Source organism: Prinia subflava, chromosome 3 (assembly GCF_021018805.1).
Source record: "Prinia subflava isolate CZ2003 ecotype Zambia chromosome 3, Cam_Psub_1.2, whole genome shotgun sequence".
Taxonomy (NCBI): domain Eukaryota; kingdom Metazoa; phylum Chordata; class Aves; order Passeriformes; family Cisticolidae; genus Prinia; species Prinia subflava.
Genome location: NC_086249.1, coordinates 56,020,812 through 56,038,146, shown reverse-complemented (window position 1 = coordinate 56,038,146; position 17,335 = coordinate 56,020,812). Strand labels below are relative to the sequence as shown.

Below are 17,335 nucleotides of genomic sequence, written 5' to 3'. Positions count from 1 at the left end.
AACAAATCTGGCAGCAGTTTGGGAAAAATATTTGCTAAAGATTTTTCACACTAGAATACAAGCAGAGAAGTTGAACTAAGATAGTTTTCAATACCAGGAATATATAATTTATTTTTTCTAATGAAGTGGTGGCTATTTCTGTAATATTTTAAAAGTTGGAAAGAAAATACTCATATTTAGGGCCAAATTTTAGTATGTCACTACAAAAGGACTACAGAGCTATCCATGCTACTGTGAGGTAGCATGAGAATGGAGGACACATCCACATAGTACATTTTTCAGAGCCTGCTTTGAATCTCAGTAAGGTAGATAGGAATTGGCTCAGAGATCTAGAGCCAGTTTTTTCTCAGTAGTTTGTAACATGACTGGAAAACTTAAATATAGCTGAAAAAATATTTTATGGCTCTGAAGGGTCTAAAGCTTTCCCAGTCAACATTAATTCCTTTCAGTAACCTTAACTTGGAAAGCTTTTGAATGATGACTTTATGAGAAAGAAGTAATTGTGGCATGAATTGTGACAAACAGGGCATAAAGAATAGGGTCTTATTCCTAGTGTAGTCTGTCCTCAGCCTGAGCCACAGGGAAGTAGGAAGAACAGTACCCAGTACAGGATCTCCCCAAAAGCAGATCTTTCCATCTGAGGTGGTCATCTTAGGTTTCTCTTACAGTCAACAGGCACTTCTAGAGGAGGATTTGCCTATTCCTGCAGTAGATGCCTGTGAGAGTTCAGATGGATGAGTACTTTAAAGTGGCATCTGCTTCTTTCCACTGGCTGTGAAAGACCTGAGTGGTACCAGCCCAGCAGCAGATGTCCAAATGCCTGTTTGGGTAGTTCTGTGGAAGGACATAGTAGGAAAAGCTATTACTTTAGCACTGTAAATACTGGCCAGCATGACAGAGCTGGTGAGGAGATGGGACCAGAAATCTGCACCTGAGTGTGGTAGGTAGAGGTTGCTTCCTTCTGTAAGAATGGTGATGGGGACTGTTGGAATGAACTGGGACTTTGAGTTATGGATGCCCCATCCTGAGGTCATCAACACTTTAATCTTTTGTTACTGCAGAAGCCTATTTTCATGGTCCTAGACTATGTCCACCTAGGAAAATACTGCATTCAGTCCAAGAGAGGACTTTTAGGCAACTAGGATCAACTTTCAGATACAATTTAGTGTACCTGATAAAATAAGTAGAGAAGTACATTCATTATTGAAATTATAATTAAATAAATAAAAATAAATAAATTTGACTACCCCAAAAGTTATACTACTTACAAAGGTCAAAGCCAAACTGGAAAAAAGTGAGTCTGACACACTCCTTTGTAGTCTTATAGCTGTGCAGAATCTGCATGACACCTGGGGTACATTCTGATGTCCTTGCATTGCACTGAGATACATCAAGATGTGTCAGTTAATGACCGAGCCCTTGGTAAGAAGAGTATGTATCAATATATGTATCTGTATATATATATATGTATAGAAAGTTTGCCTTTGGAAGAAACTCAGATTAACATCTGGTGCAAAGAAATTGACCTAAATTCCTGTATCATATCAACAGTAGCCTAAAAATATTACAGAAAGTAAAAAAAAAAAAAAAAAAAAAAAAAAAAAAGAAAAAAAAAAGAAAAAAGAAAAAAGAAAAAAACCCACAAATAAGGTTATTGAAGTTTCTATTCATTGTGGGGGGGTTATTTTTTTCCCCGCTTCTTAATCTGTTCACAGATTATCTGTGAAACTTTAATCTTAGAAGTATTCAAGCTGTGCAAGTTTTTTTGCTGTTGTGATGTCAAAAGTGATCAGATCTGATTGTTACAAAGATGCCACTAAGGAGTTCAGCACTTACTGTTAGAAGAATTCCATGCTTAAAATAATTAGGCCACTGATTGTTACTGTGTGGTTAATTTCATGTACATTAAAACATGTTCAGAGCATGTTTTAATTGTGGCAATCAGGTGTATTTTTTGATGAAAAATGTATTGAAGATCTTTTCTTGGTGTTGCAAAATCTTCTGAGCTATAAGTGAAACCATTAAGAGCGAGAAGGGTTAATTGTATGGGAAGCCTCATATTCAAATACTTCTCATATACAAAATATATGTCATGCTAGAAAATATTCTATTGTCAATCCAAATAGAACACAAACTAAAATGAGATAATTGGGAAGGTGCCCATAAAGTCAGCCTGAATATATTATCACAAGTATATGTGAGATAATATTTGTTTTAAAAAGATTCTATGGCACTGTAAACTCAGTCTCATTAGAGACTGCATTTAAAAGGCTTATAAAGTTACTCATTAATGTTATCTTGTTGTATCTCCACAGCTTTTTCATTAAAGAAAATTCAGCAGAAAGCATTTTCTCCTGATAGCAGGAACCAATTTGCAATAAATGTTCTGGAAACCACTAGGGAAGCCATTACTGAGGTCTAATAAAAACAGACAAGCGTAACTTGTTCTATATTTTTGTTTCAATCACATACAGATGAGACCCCGCTCTCCACACCAACCGCAAGAGACAGCCTTGACAAACTTTCTCTAACTGGGCATGGGCAGCCACTACCTCCGGGTTTTCCATCTCCTTTTCTATTCCCTGATGGATTGTCCTCCATAGAGACCCTTCTGACTAACATCCAGGTAGGCCTTTTTTGTAGATCAGCTTAAAGGGATGGAGAGGAGCCAGTTTTGTCTAAATTAATAAAACCATTCTAGCTTAATCAGTTCATAAGATTATTTGCATCAACTAATTTACTGAAACTTTCTTGTAATTTAGGTTTTAAAGGAACCACAGCAAACAAATGAATTTAGAAGCTGTCAGATACAGTACATAAAAATACAGATTGTATATTAAACCACAGCAGAAAATTCAATGTAAATTACATTGGTGTGTTTAACAACATTTTTCTTCAATGCTCTTTTTATTACAGGCTAATGAAATGTATCTTACTGTTTAAGTTTATCTCATTTACTAAATAGAGAAAGAGTTCTTTAATAAATAGTTATTTCAAATTCTTAGAGTGGCATGGTGGAAATGATATTTAAAGCTGTTTGAAATGTGTCTCCCATAAAAGCATTTACAAAAAGCACTTATTTTATAAATAAGCTCATTTCATTGAAAGTACTGTCTTCAAAGAACAGACTTCAAAGAGTATTTCCTAATTTTATACAGATTTCCTATCTGGTAGTCACAATGTCTGTTGTGTGTGCAGTAAAGCTGTATTCAGATATTATTTATCGTATACACTATGTATAGCCAAATTGTTTGTGTTTCATATTAGAATGAAATTTTTTTTTGTCCACAAATTCAGTTATCTTGTGTTCCCCGTATGCAAATTTTGCAACAATATGGTTGAATATTACATGTAGAAGCAAAATGATAGTGCCAGAAATAATACAGCCATATTGCATTTTCCAGAGAAGCCTTTTCTGGGCATCTACCAACTTCTAATTTGTCAACATATATTTCCTGCTCATTCCTGCAAACACATAAAATCAATTGTATTCTATCCAGCACAGGATATGACAGACCAGGGCCAAATCCTGCTCACTTTACTGTCTGAAGCAATCTCATTAAAGTTTATGGCACTTTAAAATTGTTTTATGAAAAGTATATGAGCCATTCATTAGTTGCATTTTGAGGTCTAATAATGGAAAAATACTGCTGTTTAAGAAGTAAATATTACTATCTCTGCCTGGTCTGAAAAGGCGTATTTATGATTACGTTTTGCAATTCTGAGACTTAGCATCTTAAATATTTAAACTATGAACCAAGATAATTTGATAGCAGCATTCTTGTAACATATCTGCTTCAGTCTGTAAAGGTTTTACTTTTTCTTAAGGCAGAAATACATTTAGTAAATTTTTAGCTGTGCATACATGTAGAGAAAAGTTTTTAGTAATTTGTTGACAAATGTCTGCACTCAATGTCTCTAGACAGCAACCTAATGAGCAAAGCATTTAGCAACAACAGGTTAGCTAATCTCGTGATTGAATATGAGAGTGCTGCACTACTTCAGGATAAATGACCAGGATTAATTTGCCAAAAATGCATTCAGTTTTGTTTTACAGAAAATGTGAAATTCAGTCATTAGGGTTTTTTAATACTCTAATCTTACCTGGACTGAAAAGATAAAATAAAAGGCAACATCATAAACAAACCAGAAACTTTTTATGCCTTCTCTTGTAGTGCTCTTGAACGTGCTACTCCTTACCTTGAGATTCCATATCATGACAAATCATCTATTAGTGTAAAGTGATGGGTCATAAGTCCTTCTGGATTTTTTCAGTATGTCCTCACATCACAATACATGGTTTTGACAGATTTCTAGGAATCCTTTCATAATGGTATGAAAGGCTTTTCCCTCTCTCTCCCTTGCTCCAGGTTTAATTTTTATCAGGACAACATTGGAAATCCCTTTCATAAAATAAAAAATAACTAAAATTAGTTGTTTTTCCCATCTGTGTAGAAAAAGTTGGCTTTAACAGCAGTAGAGTGTATTACAATATCGTATGGACAAGAGTGACAATTTCATTAATGCCATTTAAAATGGTTTCCATATTGCTATTTCACTGCTATTGCAATGACAGGGGGTTACCCCATGCCCACAGGTGAGTTAGATAGTGTGATGCTGACACTCCCAGAACAGTGTTTCAAGTATTTGATTACAAGTTCAAATTTGTTGATGGCATATGTGGAAAGAGGCATCTCTGTACCACGGTCCCTGATCGCACTGTAATTTGTGACTTTGCTAGAAAAAGCATAAGCAGTACCTGAAACCCATGATGCATTTATTACCTGAATTAGAAGGACTCTTTTCAATGAGTAAATGGCTCCTTGCTGTCCTTTGGAGGTGATGTGTTTTGCATCCTCTTCAGTAGTGATGTGGGTTCCATGGGGAGGTGGAGCAGTGTGATCCCTCACTGTTCTCTTGTAGCAGCAGTGGAGCAGGTCTGACTTCCTCCAACAGTTTGCCAATGGCTTCATGAGTGGATTTGGTAAACACTGCTCTTTTTTCCCCAGGGTCATTCGTGCTGAAAATAGGCATGTGTCCTTTCACTGAAAGGGTATATGTCTGCTTGTGAAATGCAAGTCCTCATTTTTTGGTAGGTCATGGGCCTGGGGAGCACCCACAACATACCACAAGTTGTGCTGGAGGTAGCCTACATTTTAGGGTGGTGATCATGACAGGAAAATACAGGCAAGGAGCTTCTGGCTACACCAATGTGCATGGACTTGATGGTGGATGTCTCTGCCATGATCCCCTTCTGTGTGATCAGTTGTGTGAGGTGCAGGATCTGGAGGATCTGAATGACACAGACTTTGGGGCCTCCAAAGAAAGCTTGTAGAGACTGCCCTGATTTAAAAGAGAACAGGATTAGGGTGTCCTTATGGGCACTAGGAGCTCTAATTTTGACCTTTGACAGGGTGAAAAGGGTCCTAAATCCTGTCATTGAAACAGTGCTTTTTGGGTATGCAAACAAAATTACTACACATTTTGTTATTTGAAAACAAACGTGCTTCAAGTCCTGGAGATGCTGATGAGCTCAGGTGAACTTGTTACCTAATTGTAATTCTATTCTGGAAGTCTGAGTCATTTTTTTAGAATTGACCTCTGAGCACAAGTGAGTTTCTTTCTTCTGTCCATTCTAAAGTTAAGTGGATAGCCCCTGATCATGAATTCATCATTTTAGGCAAACATTAAGCAAGCCTATTTACTTCCGCTGTCACCAGGATGTCTTTCTGTATACTATATATATGGGGTTTTCTTACTTCTCCACCAATACTTCTTTAAGCAAAATATAATGTTTAATTATTTAAAACATTATTAAAACATTATTATATTTGCGGAGGAGATAATAACAATATACAATACATGGAATAACCAGCATTGTTCTTGCTGGAAACTGCTGAAATACAGATAATAAGCTCTAAAAAATATAATTAGGCAAATACACACATTAAAAAAAGGAATAAGATTGGGAATCTATTTTCTTATTTGGATTTATATCTGCACATCTAAAAAGAAGAGAAAATAAATTTTCCCAGAGAACTTAAATCAAGTGATATGTCTGTTTTTTCACAAAGCGTATTTGTAGATTTATTCTGGATTAAATGCTGGAAGTCTAAGTGCAGTTGCAGGGCAGATGAAAGGTGGGGGAAAGTGAGTCACAGAAAAATGCTATGTATGTGCTAGTGAGAAGCCTAAAGATGTCTCCATACCCCTCACATAAGCTCACCTGTTTGAGTCGTGGCCTGATTATGCCAAAGTATGTTACAGCCACGGCCTTTCATGATGCTACAATATTCTTGGGTAATAGTAGTGTTCTTTCAAGCTTTTAGAGTCTGAATCTCTACTGTCTCTGAGCTGAATTTCCATTAGTATCTAAGGGATGATATAGTTGCACCATGATAGCTGTATTTTTCTATTAAGATTGTATTGTATTGACACATTTTTGTTGCTAAATCTTTTTAAAGAGATACCTAAAATAATTTGCAAATTTTCCTTTGACATTAATAAAAGCAGTGCATGGTTACAAACTAAATTCTCCTCTGGAAACAAAGGAAACTACTAACTTTATTTCTGTCAATCTCCTGCACTATTACTATCTATGTCTAAATACTAATTGAAAAACACTGCAAACAGTGGATAAAGTAAGAAAATCCCAGTTTTACTTTGTGTTATTTTATCTGTCTTCTGCTAAAATTCAAGAGAATTACTTTATTTTTCACAGAAAGTATGAATGGAAAATATAATTTATACTTGTGTAATATGCCTTTGTCTGTGATAAAGTATGCAATCTGAGATATTAAAAAATTGCCTTTCAGGAGTCATCTCTAGAGATATTCTAACTGTGTTGTCTTGTTCACAGAACTTAGTCACTGGTCAGTTATAAATAGCAGATATTCAAAAATGAACATGTGAAGTTAACTAGAATTGTATGTATATATATTTTTTTTCTTAGAGCCTTTCACTAGATACTTTTAATGATAACAGCATACAAATTATATATATTTTCCTGATTAAAAGAGAAGGAATAATATTTGAAAGTGTTTTCACCATGAATAACTAATACTGCAGAAAGAAGCCCCTGAGCTGCAACTCTCTGGAAGCCAGGAGTTTTGACTAGGAAAACTTCCTATGTGCATGCCCTGATCTCATTTCCTTATTTCACTCAATGTGGGCAATTGTTGGAAATAGGATATCATTTAGATAGATTGTCAAACTAATTAGCAAGGTAATTTTGATGTGAGGTATAAATGTATAGCCAACTAAATTCTGTTAGGTGGAACACACACTTATAGTTGTAGCTAGAAGGAGAAGGAGCTTCTCTACACCTTCCCCTCCACCCCTTTCCAAGTAGTCAACACATTATTTGCATATTTTAAAAGTAGTAATGAGTAATACTGGTTTTAACACTGAGTGGAGATTTGATATATGTTTAGTTTCTGTAGGATCATGAGGCTACCTTTATATGATGGTGTTCTCAGATCAAAGAATGGGAAGAAACTCATGTATTAACTTAGCCTTGTGTTTGGGACAGTTCTAAAGGATTTGTCAGTGAAAAATACTAAAATAAGTACTGTAAAGTAAACAAATTAGATATATATAAATTTCCAGGGAATAAAAGGTCCATTTTTGACATTACATTGAAATAAAAATTAAGAGAGAGACTGAGAAGAATGGCCTGCCATGCTTAAAGCCAGGCTCCAGATAGAGCCATACTGTATTAAAAACAAATCTGGAACCTGAGCATGTTCACTGCAATTATCATTATCCAGCATCCATAACATCTGACCTTCCCTAAAGAGAAATATTTTCTTTTTGTTAATTCCTGTGTTGCACTGCATTTCCCATTGTCATTGGCAGCATATTGATTTAATATCAGGTTAGAGGATTAGGCATGGTGTATACAAGTTGGACATACTGTATTTTGTATCATCTTCTACAGCTGATCCACAGGGAGAATTAATAGAATTTCATGCAACCCTGAAATTGCTATTCCTGTTCCAGGGGGCACTGATGATTTTTTAGATGTTGTACTTTTTTCATTTTTCTCAGCCCCTTCTGCACTGAATAAAGGGAGATATTGAATGTTTCCAGTATTTTTACATTAGTGCTGTCATTGGCAACAACAGCACTTTTGATATGCATCAGTTTGGCTCTAGTGCAGATTTTTTTTTCACATTGAATGCCTACTGATGTGCACTGATTTAACTTCTAAAAATGAAACTTAATTTTGTGTAGCTTATAAGTAGTCCCTAGTGGATCTTGGCTCCAAAAAGCTAATATTTTTCAGACATAATCAGCTGCAATAGGTAATGTATTACCATTAGCTATGTTAGCAAGTATAAAAAAAGGAAAGACTGGGGGAGGAAGTGTGGTGCAGAAACTCAATAGAAAATGCAATAATCTTTTAGCAGCTTCGTACTTTGCAGCAATTCTTAATATAAAATTACACACATCAGTGTTGCACTCTAGTGTTATTCTCCATGTTTATTCATAATGGTTGTTTCATATTTAAAGAACACCAAAATATTGTGTTTTCTCAGCCAAGGACAATAATAGTTTAATAGTAATTTATTTTAAACTGCTACTGATAATACAACCAATCAACACATTAAGTGATGCCAACATTGGCATCTTGCTAAATAATCTCTAGGCTTTGCACTGAGAGTACATCTTTCAAAGATAAGTCAACAAGAGCAATCAGAGCAGAAAATTAGAATTTGGTATCTTAGAATTAAAATACAGCTAAACTAAAGTTTTAATTGGGGTGATCTAAAAGGGCACTTGATGTAATGATCTCTTTCATTTGTTACTAATTGTTTGTTCCTGATGAAGAAGAAACATGTACATGAATGTAGTTGAATTGAGTAAAGATGGCAGTTGCTTTAGCAGCTTGATTTTATTGTTAAAAAGATGGATTTTAAGAATTTGGGAAGACAGTATTTGCAGCTTTAAACTTACTAGACAATACACTTTTCATTAACAAATATTTTTCATGTAATTTCTCTTGATCTGGTTTATTTATGATTTGGATGATTCACATGTTCCAGTATATGAGGAATAGGAGGCGATGAAAACACTCTAGAGTTTAAGCATAAATCAGAAGCAGGATAAACTTGATAAACAAGTCCTACTTCAGTTTCTTACTAATTCAAATGCACCAGACATAGGAGAATATGGCCATGGAAAAGGAACAGAATTCAAATTAATATTAACTTCTGAAAAAATAGATTGTAAACACTTTCCAGATATTTCAAATGGTATTTTGATTTGCATATGTATGTAAAGCTTTATAGGTAGATTTCTTTGTTTTTCTCTAATAATCATTTGGGTTCAACATTCAACACAAAATACCTTTGTGATTTAGATGTTTTACAACAGCTAAATCACAAACTGCTAAAACTTTAAACATATTTGTGAGGACATTTTTTGTGTTACCATTGTTACCATATTTCCAAACATGGTTCTGCTCTTGTTTAGTGTATACCATTTTGCTGACCATCTGGGCCTCTGAGTCAGAAGGTGTTGAGTTCTTTTAGCTTCTGATGACTTCAATAGATTGAAGTGCAACAGAGCTGCAGAACATTAAGCACTGAACAAGACAAGATTTGAGGCAACAATTGAAGAAGGATGATGAGGAGTACTGAAAATAACCTCTGAAAACAGAACTAAAAGAGCAGTTTGAAGGACACAAAGTTTACAGCCATCATTGACACTGGGAAGACTAATGGGATAAATGTGCAGACTAACACTCACAAGAAATATTTTCTTCTATTTCTCAGATATTGTGCTTGCTTCTTTCTCCATTCTTCTTTGGGAGATATTTAAAAAAATTGTGAAAAACATGTAACCCAGAATCCAGTTTAGGAGGTGTGGCTGAGGGGTGAGGAAGCTTTTATGGGAGAAGGGCATCATGATTTTATGTCTGTAGTGCTCAAACAAGGTCTTGAGTGTGTACCTTATGTGTGTTTTCTGAATGTGTTCCTAGCAGAACCATTGGGGAGTACTGTTCTGTCTCTCTTGTTGGCATTGTTTTGCTTTATATCAGTAATTAAATCTCTGTTGGGTCAAATTATCTCTATGGTTATCAGGAGTCTTGCCTAGGATATAGGAGAGTTCGTTTCATGTCCATGGAGGTTCATACATGAATATCCATGCTTAATTATCTACTTTATTATGATAGCTTCAGTAGGAGAGATTTGGGTGTAGACCCAAGAACCTGATGGCCAGGCTTTTGGGAAAGGGAAAAGGATATTTGCATGTTCAGTTATTTCAATTCCATTCCTCCTTATATTTTGATGCCCTATCTCAGTGTCCTAAATATCTAGTTAATATTATTAATAATACACTGTTAGCTGTGTCAGGATCATCTTATTTCCTTGCAAAGAAGAAGGAATTTTGTAGTTGGGATTCTCAAAAGAAGTTTAAAATAATCTGAATTGTTATTTCCTGATACACTAACAACAGAAGGACAGGTAGGGTTTGTATCAACCATCTCGGGTCAAGAAATCAAGAGATGATTGTATTTTGTTTTTCTGCTGTGAGATAATAATCATACAAATCAGGGAACAGACTTGTTAAAACAGAGATGTCTTTCTGCATTGTGACTGTCCTTCCCTTACTATCCCAATATACCTATACTCCATGGAACCTTAATGATATATGTAAATATTTGAAACTAATAGTAATTAACAACGATGAGGAGCAAGATGGCAAGACTTTGAAAGAGACTTTCTCCTTTAGCTAATTTCCATTGGCTTGAATTGGACTAGAGATTGAATTCTATGTACAATGTGACTGTAAGATTGCCAGGTTTTCTTAAGGGGAGTAAACCTATTCCTGTATATTTTTCCCATGAGGTAAGTGCACAGTCAGAGGTGAGTTTGCATTTTATAAGAAAACCTGACTCCCAGCTTTTTACATATTTTTGTCCACCTGTTCAAAAGTTAATTCCAGTTAAAAATTGCTTTAATAATAGGTAATTTTGATCATGTGACAGAATTATTTTATTTCTAAAATATCACATCACTATCAAGGAAAATAACTGTAGTTAGTTATTATGTCAACTGTTCTAACATTCTCTGAATGTACAACTTTATCTCTGAACAGGGTCTACTAAAGGTTGCTATAGACAATGCCAGAGCTCAAGAGAAACAGGTCCAACTGGAAAAAACAGAGCTGAAGATGGAACTCTTCAGGGAGCGAGAACTGAGGGAAACACTTGAAAAACAGTTGGCTGTGGAGCAGAAGAACAGAGGTATCTTGATTAAGCAGACATAGACACCTTGTAGTTTATTTCCTTTGGAAACAATTTTCTAGTAAACACCTCTGTTTTATCAAAATTTTATCTTCCTTAAATTATGTTTGGTCTCAGCTGACTGTGGTGAAGGATGTTTTATAACCAGCCTAATTTTGTAAAGGGTCTTCATGAGACTTGGAGCAAGAACCCTCCTTTCTCTCAGCATTGTTTCTTGAGTAGTGTTACATCAGTAATACAAAAGCAATTATAAATACCCTAGGTGCTATGACAGACCTTTGCAGGTTGTGGTCTTTAGGAAAAGGGATAGCTACTTAATACAAAGACAATTTGTATCATATATAAGGATCTGCAAGTTTTTAGGAACTCTGCTCTGTTCTTATAGTGCATATTTTGGCAAACTGTATGTAGTAAATATAATGGTAATAAATGAGCTCTCTATCATGCATAGTAGATAAAATACATGTTTGTAGAAGTAACAGTGAAGGTTCTTGATGAAGCAGAAGCATTAGTAGCATTTGTAGCATTAACATCAGCCCACTGTAAAGCATGTACAAGCCTGTTAGAGGTTCTTCAATAATTACATTTTTAGTGAAGGTGAGGCAGTTTGGAGTGATTTGCATTAACTATTTGCATTACGAGCATGTTTCTATCTTTCTTTGTGTGTTCATTTCTCTGTCTCTGTATGTCTCACCCTTTAATAGTGCCTGATTACTTTGCAAGGACAGTTAACCTCTGGGACTCCCTTGCTGTTTAACTCAGACCATGACAAGTCAGATGTGTATTTTTTCAGGGCTAGAGTTACAAGTCTCTACTTATCCTGTTTAATTTTCTGGTAACCACCTAAACAGAGAATCCCAAGAACAACTGGATTCACAACCAATGTTGTTATGCCTTAAACTAACATGCTAGCAGTAAGTACACAATATAATCCTGCTTCATGCCTTGACCCATTAAAGGGTAGGACTATCACATCATTAATTACCCTTTTCTTAACTTCTGAGTATGTATTTTGAAAGACAATTGCTGTTAACAATTATCACACCTGTGCAATGAGTCATCCCTTTGTCCACAACTGGTCCATTCTACTCAATACAATTGTATATACTTATACTTTTAAAGTAATTCAGTAAAAGAGTAAAGTAATTTTGTTAGTCTTCACATCTTTCTCACAAGTGCTCAAATATATGTTCCTTTTTAGAGTTGTACAAGCACATGCAAAACAGAGAAGGCTGAGGGGGGGAACCCATCTGACCTTACTTTAGTTTCACCATCGACAAATTGTCTCATTTTAATCAATAGAAATTTTCTTTCTGGACAATAAAAAAAGAAACTTGTATAGCCTGTTCTCAGATAAGTAGGTGGGTTCAATTGCACTGTGAGACTTCTTTCTCTTCCCTTTAACTCCAGAGGTCACATGGTTGACTAGGCTGTGCTAGACGTGTGTTTTGAAAAGATAAAATTAAGCAAAATGAATTTCACTCAAAGTTGTGTGTCAGAAAAAAACATGGGATAGTCCCTTATTTTGTTCAGGTTACTGAAATAATTGGCAATATTATTTTCAGCATGATGCATTGCCTGCTTTTGTATATGCATCCCTCTAATGATGATCTTGCACTGGGAAAACAGTCAGACCAAAGAGGAATGGATTTGAACAGTTACTGGTGGTATGCAGCAAACCAAATATAATGAGGATGACTGTCCCTGCTAGTGAATACTTCTGTATAAAAGAAAGAAAAGTAGGAATTATTCTTTCAAATACACAGATTGAAGTAAGAGAGAAAAAATAAGGCCATGTTGTAATCATTGTGAAAATTTATTCTTCAATTAAAGGCAGAAAAATGCATAGGAGCCTTTACCTACAATTAGTTTTTCAGGTAGCAAGTGTCATGTCTTAAAGAAAGTTTCACGTGTCTTAATGGAAACATGAGCAAGAAGGAGAAATGTACAAGATTCCCTGCTAAGTGAAGAGACACTGTATGACAATACTGAAAAACACTCAAAAGCTATAGCATAGAAACACAAGCCACTATGTCACATACAGGTCAAACCCTTTATGTGAAGGGGATCTTCAGCATTAGGCAACATCTATCTATCTATCTATCTTTTGCTCATCATGTTAATACAAGTCAAATATAATTCTGTTTAATGGCTGCAGATGAGTGTTTTTGCCTTTTTTTATGGAGCATTGGATTCACAGCTGCTACTGTATGTTCTACAGAGCTGCTTATTTACTGTACTGTTTCCTTCTTTCTTTTTAAATTTTCCAATTAGCGATTCCTAAGGCTGTAGGATGTGTCTCATCAGCTGGTGAAAGTAGGATAATATCTCTTCTGTGAGCAGCTACACAGTAAGGGTTTGCTAATTCTGGCTCTGACTGCTGTAGTCACATCTACAATGTGTCAGCCATGATGACATTTTAATTCAGAAAGCAACATATGTTTCCTTCTCATTTATTGCAATCACTTTCAAAGTACTTATAATGAAAACATTAAAACCATGCAATGATTCAAAATGTATTTAGTTTAGCCCTTGTATAGATGCTAGATGTTCTTTGATAGTATGAGTTAATTAGCCTGCAAAGTAGTTGGTGTTGTACAAAATGAGAAAGAACCAAAATTCCAAAGTCTTGGATGTAAATTATGTAGTTATTCTGACTACAGGATATGTACTTATGTTAATTTTGTGCCTGAATGGTTCTGTATAGCAGCACAAAATATACAAGATCATCTAAAAGGTGGTTCCTCTTAGCATATAAATTAAAGAGCAATAACAATGACAGCTCTCTTTAAAAGTTTCGTTATTTGCATTTTGTGAAAGATACCACCATCACAGTCTACTGTCCCTGGGGAGTATGAACTGGTGGAAGTACATTTTTGTATTTTCCAGCATTCATTCCCAGGCATATACCAGAGGTTATTTTGCAGTGAGGTGCAGGACTAGATAGATCCTGACATGCAAAACTAACGGTTCCTAGTATCTGGGTTGGGTAAGGATAATTCTTTTGGTGTGTATAAAGAATTCTTTAGTGAGTAGTTTAGTAGATAATTTTTTAGTTAGTGTCACAATAACAGAATCTCCTGGAAAGAATTATCCAGGAAGAACTTAGGACAAAAAGGTTTTACATGTGCATCAATAAAAACCCTAAATGTGCTATTTAAGAACAGTTGGGGTGTGGTGGGGGAGATAATGCCTTGCTCTACAACTTTACATGATTGCTTCAGAGGCCCACTTTGGTTTTAATGGGGTAGAAAAATCAGTTGACATTACCGTTTTCCATCAGGAGCATAACTTGTAATATGTTCCTTTAGTTAGGGATCCTGCAAGTCTTACCTTTGTGGTTGTGAGTCACTGGTAACCTAAAAAAGAAAATTGTGATGAAGTCCCATACAGGACTTGCCATCCTTTTCCTACAGAGTTTAAGACCAAGAGATTCAGGGAAAACATTTTTTTCTAGATAAGGACTTTTCTATATTTAATTTCAAAATACTCATTTCTTTACTTATATTTTCCCTCACATTTGACAAAGCATAGTAATATTTACTTGACTGGAGGATCCAGCACCATAAAGGATTTGCTGTGAGTTCTTCAGGGTTAGATGGCTGATGGGATAGGCACCAGCAGAAAGCAAGAAAGAGAAAAAGGGAAAGACAAAAGGGAAATGTGGAAAAGAAATAAATAGGGGAAAGAGATCAGGCACCAAGAGGTCAGCTGGCTTGCAGGAAGCAGAGCTTGGAGGGGAGATAGAAGTCTCAGGGCCGTTCCCAAGAAATAAGGACCAGAGCAGGGTGGGGGCTGCCCAGGACCCAGGCAGATGGATCTCCCTCTTATGTGAGAAAAGCTTCAGGGAGGCAAGAACTCCATCACCATGTGTCTATTTTGACATAGCACATTGACTGTGCTGTGGGAAACAGAAATGGTGAAATTAATTCTGAAAACCCCCTCACCTCCAGAGACAGGGACTTAATCTACATCAGATGATTCACAAAGTACATTCCATTGCTGGTTTCCAAAGTTTTCTGATTTGAAAATTCACAGCTGTTTATTAAAAAAAAAAAATCATTGTTTGATACCACATACAGTTTTACATATAAAACAGTAGCTTTTAGACTATTCCAGGGTGATTCCAACAAATTTCGAGTAAATGGTTATTGTGTAATCAGTTTATATGAACATTGCAGTTATAGTGTTTCTCAGGACCCTTAATAGATCACTGTGCAGCCAAGTTTCAGATCCAAACTGGAGTACACCAATGTTATTTTCTTTTTGCAGCAATAATTCAGAAAAGGCTAAAGAAGGAAAAGAAGGCAAAGAGGAAATTGCAGGAAGCACTTGAGTTTGAGACTAAACGACGAGAGCAAGCAGAACAAACACTGAAACAGGCAGCTTCAACAGATAGTCTCAGGGTCCTAAATGGTAAGAAGCCAATTTTTGCCTCTGTGTCATTAACTTTCAATTTAAGTGCCAAAAGAATCTCGTTATATTGAAAATTTATAACATGATGGAAAGGGAAAAAAAAGAGAATCTCTTTCCTTTCCTTCATTCAAGTGATACCTCTCTCTTTATTCTTTGTTACTTTATATAGTATGTGCAAGTAAACTCACTGGAGAGAATGTTCGAACTAGGACAATTTTATATTATTAGATTGAGAAGTCAATTTTTTTCTTCCTTTCCCCCCCCTTTATGCTTGAAAAATCTATTGCTCATTAATCTTCCCAGTCTAACAAAAATTGTCCTGGCCTCCAGTCATTGTTCAACATTAAAAACACTGACAAAGGTTGATTGTATTGTAATTCAGCATTGGAGTAACAGGTTGTAAAAAGGGCTATAAGAATCAAATGAAATATGTGTCAGTCTTACCTTTCTATGTTTCTAGACTCTCTGACCCCAGAGATAGAAGCTGACCGCAGCGGGGGCAGAACAGATGCTGAAAGGACAATACAAGGTAGGAATTTGCAAAAGGCTATAAATCTAGATCTTGCTATATGAGTTTTTCCTCAGCTTTAGACTGCTATTCAAGCATGTAGCCTACCATCTGGGCCACATCAAAACAAGTTCAAACAAGGTCAAGTTCATCTTGCTTGTTTATAAGAGAGAATACATTCTGTGCTGATAGATTTTCTTTAAACTAATAGGTCATTGCTGTTTATACAGAGCAATTAAAGAAGAATAATTAATTTTAACCAGTATTAGGTTGAATCTCAGACATGCTGAATGCAGGTTTTTTGCATATGTGTAGTTTGATTTGAGTTAATAACATTTTAAAGGTATATTGGAAACATCTTGAGCCTTTTAACTGTACAAATGGCTAAACCTAATGGGTAACATTCAAAGCATGATGAGAATTTCATAGCTAATAGTCAGTGGCAGTTACTGAAAGGTGTGTTTCAATAAGCTACTCTGAGCATTAACAATAAATAAGCTGTTTATTCCCATCTTGGATTTTTCATTTACCACATCCCATTATTTACATTTTAATAAAACAAATCTGCTGAGTAAATTTATACATGAAATACTAAAGAGAGCCATATTACTTCCCCTGTGAATCTAAATGTACGTATACATTGCAAACATCAAGATATTAGTAAAGAGCAAATTTTGAAGATAGTATTTATGTTATAATATCTATTCTTATCAACAGGCTAAATCTACCTATATGAATACTAAGCAATAAAAATAACAATTGTTTTCAATGCTAAATGAAGGTGCATTTCTCAGAGACAAGCCTAAAAGGATTAGCTCCAGTAATCACACTCAATTGCTTTTATTTTGCATTTTGAAGTCAATCATCCTAACAGTATCATTTGACATCTTCTCTGTGTTATTTAATCACATTTTGCAACTTCCAAGGAGTTGTTACTGGTGTGCCACAAGGAGGCTGTAACAACAGAATAAAAAAGTCAAGAAGCTTTTAACAGATTGAACATATAAACAAATACCAAAAATGCAGTAAGTTCCTCTGAAAGACAAATACACATATATAAACAAAAACATTTAAAGCAAATTACATCTGCAAAGTCAATAACACAGAAGTTGGAAAATGCCAGATTAAATGTTGCCTGGGAAGTGAATACATGTTAT

The 17,335-nt window shown here is 35.3% G+C and overlaps 1 protein-coding gene across 6 annotated transcripts in view; it reads left to right on the top strand.

Moving 5' to 3' along the window:
- DACH1 (dachshund family transcription factor 1) overlaps positions 1-17,335 on the top strand; it is a 353,355-nt gene that overhangs the window by 300,893 nt on the left and 35,127 nt on the right. For all 6 annotated transcript variants that reach the window (XM_063392205.1, XM_063392207.1, XM_063392206.1 and 3 more), the window contains 4 exons: positions 2,475-2,626; positions 11,107-11,254; positions 15,527-15,670; positions 16,131-16,199. In XM_063392205.1, the coding sequence (XP_063248275.1) occupies positions 2,475-2,626; positions 11,107-11,254; positions 15,527-15,670; positions 16,131-16,199 (513 nt within the window). The remainder of the gene's footprint in view (positions 1-2,474; positions 2,627-11,106; positions 11,255-15,526; positions 15,671-16,130; positions 16,200-17,335) is intronic.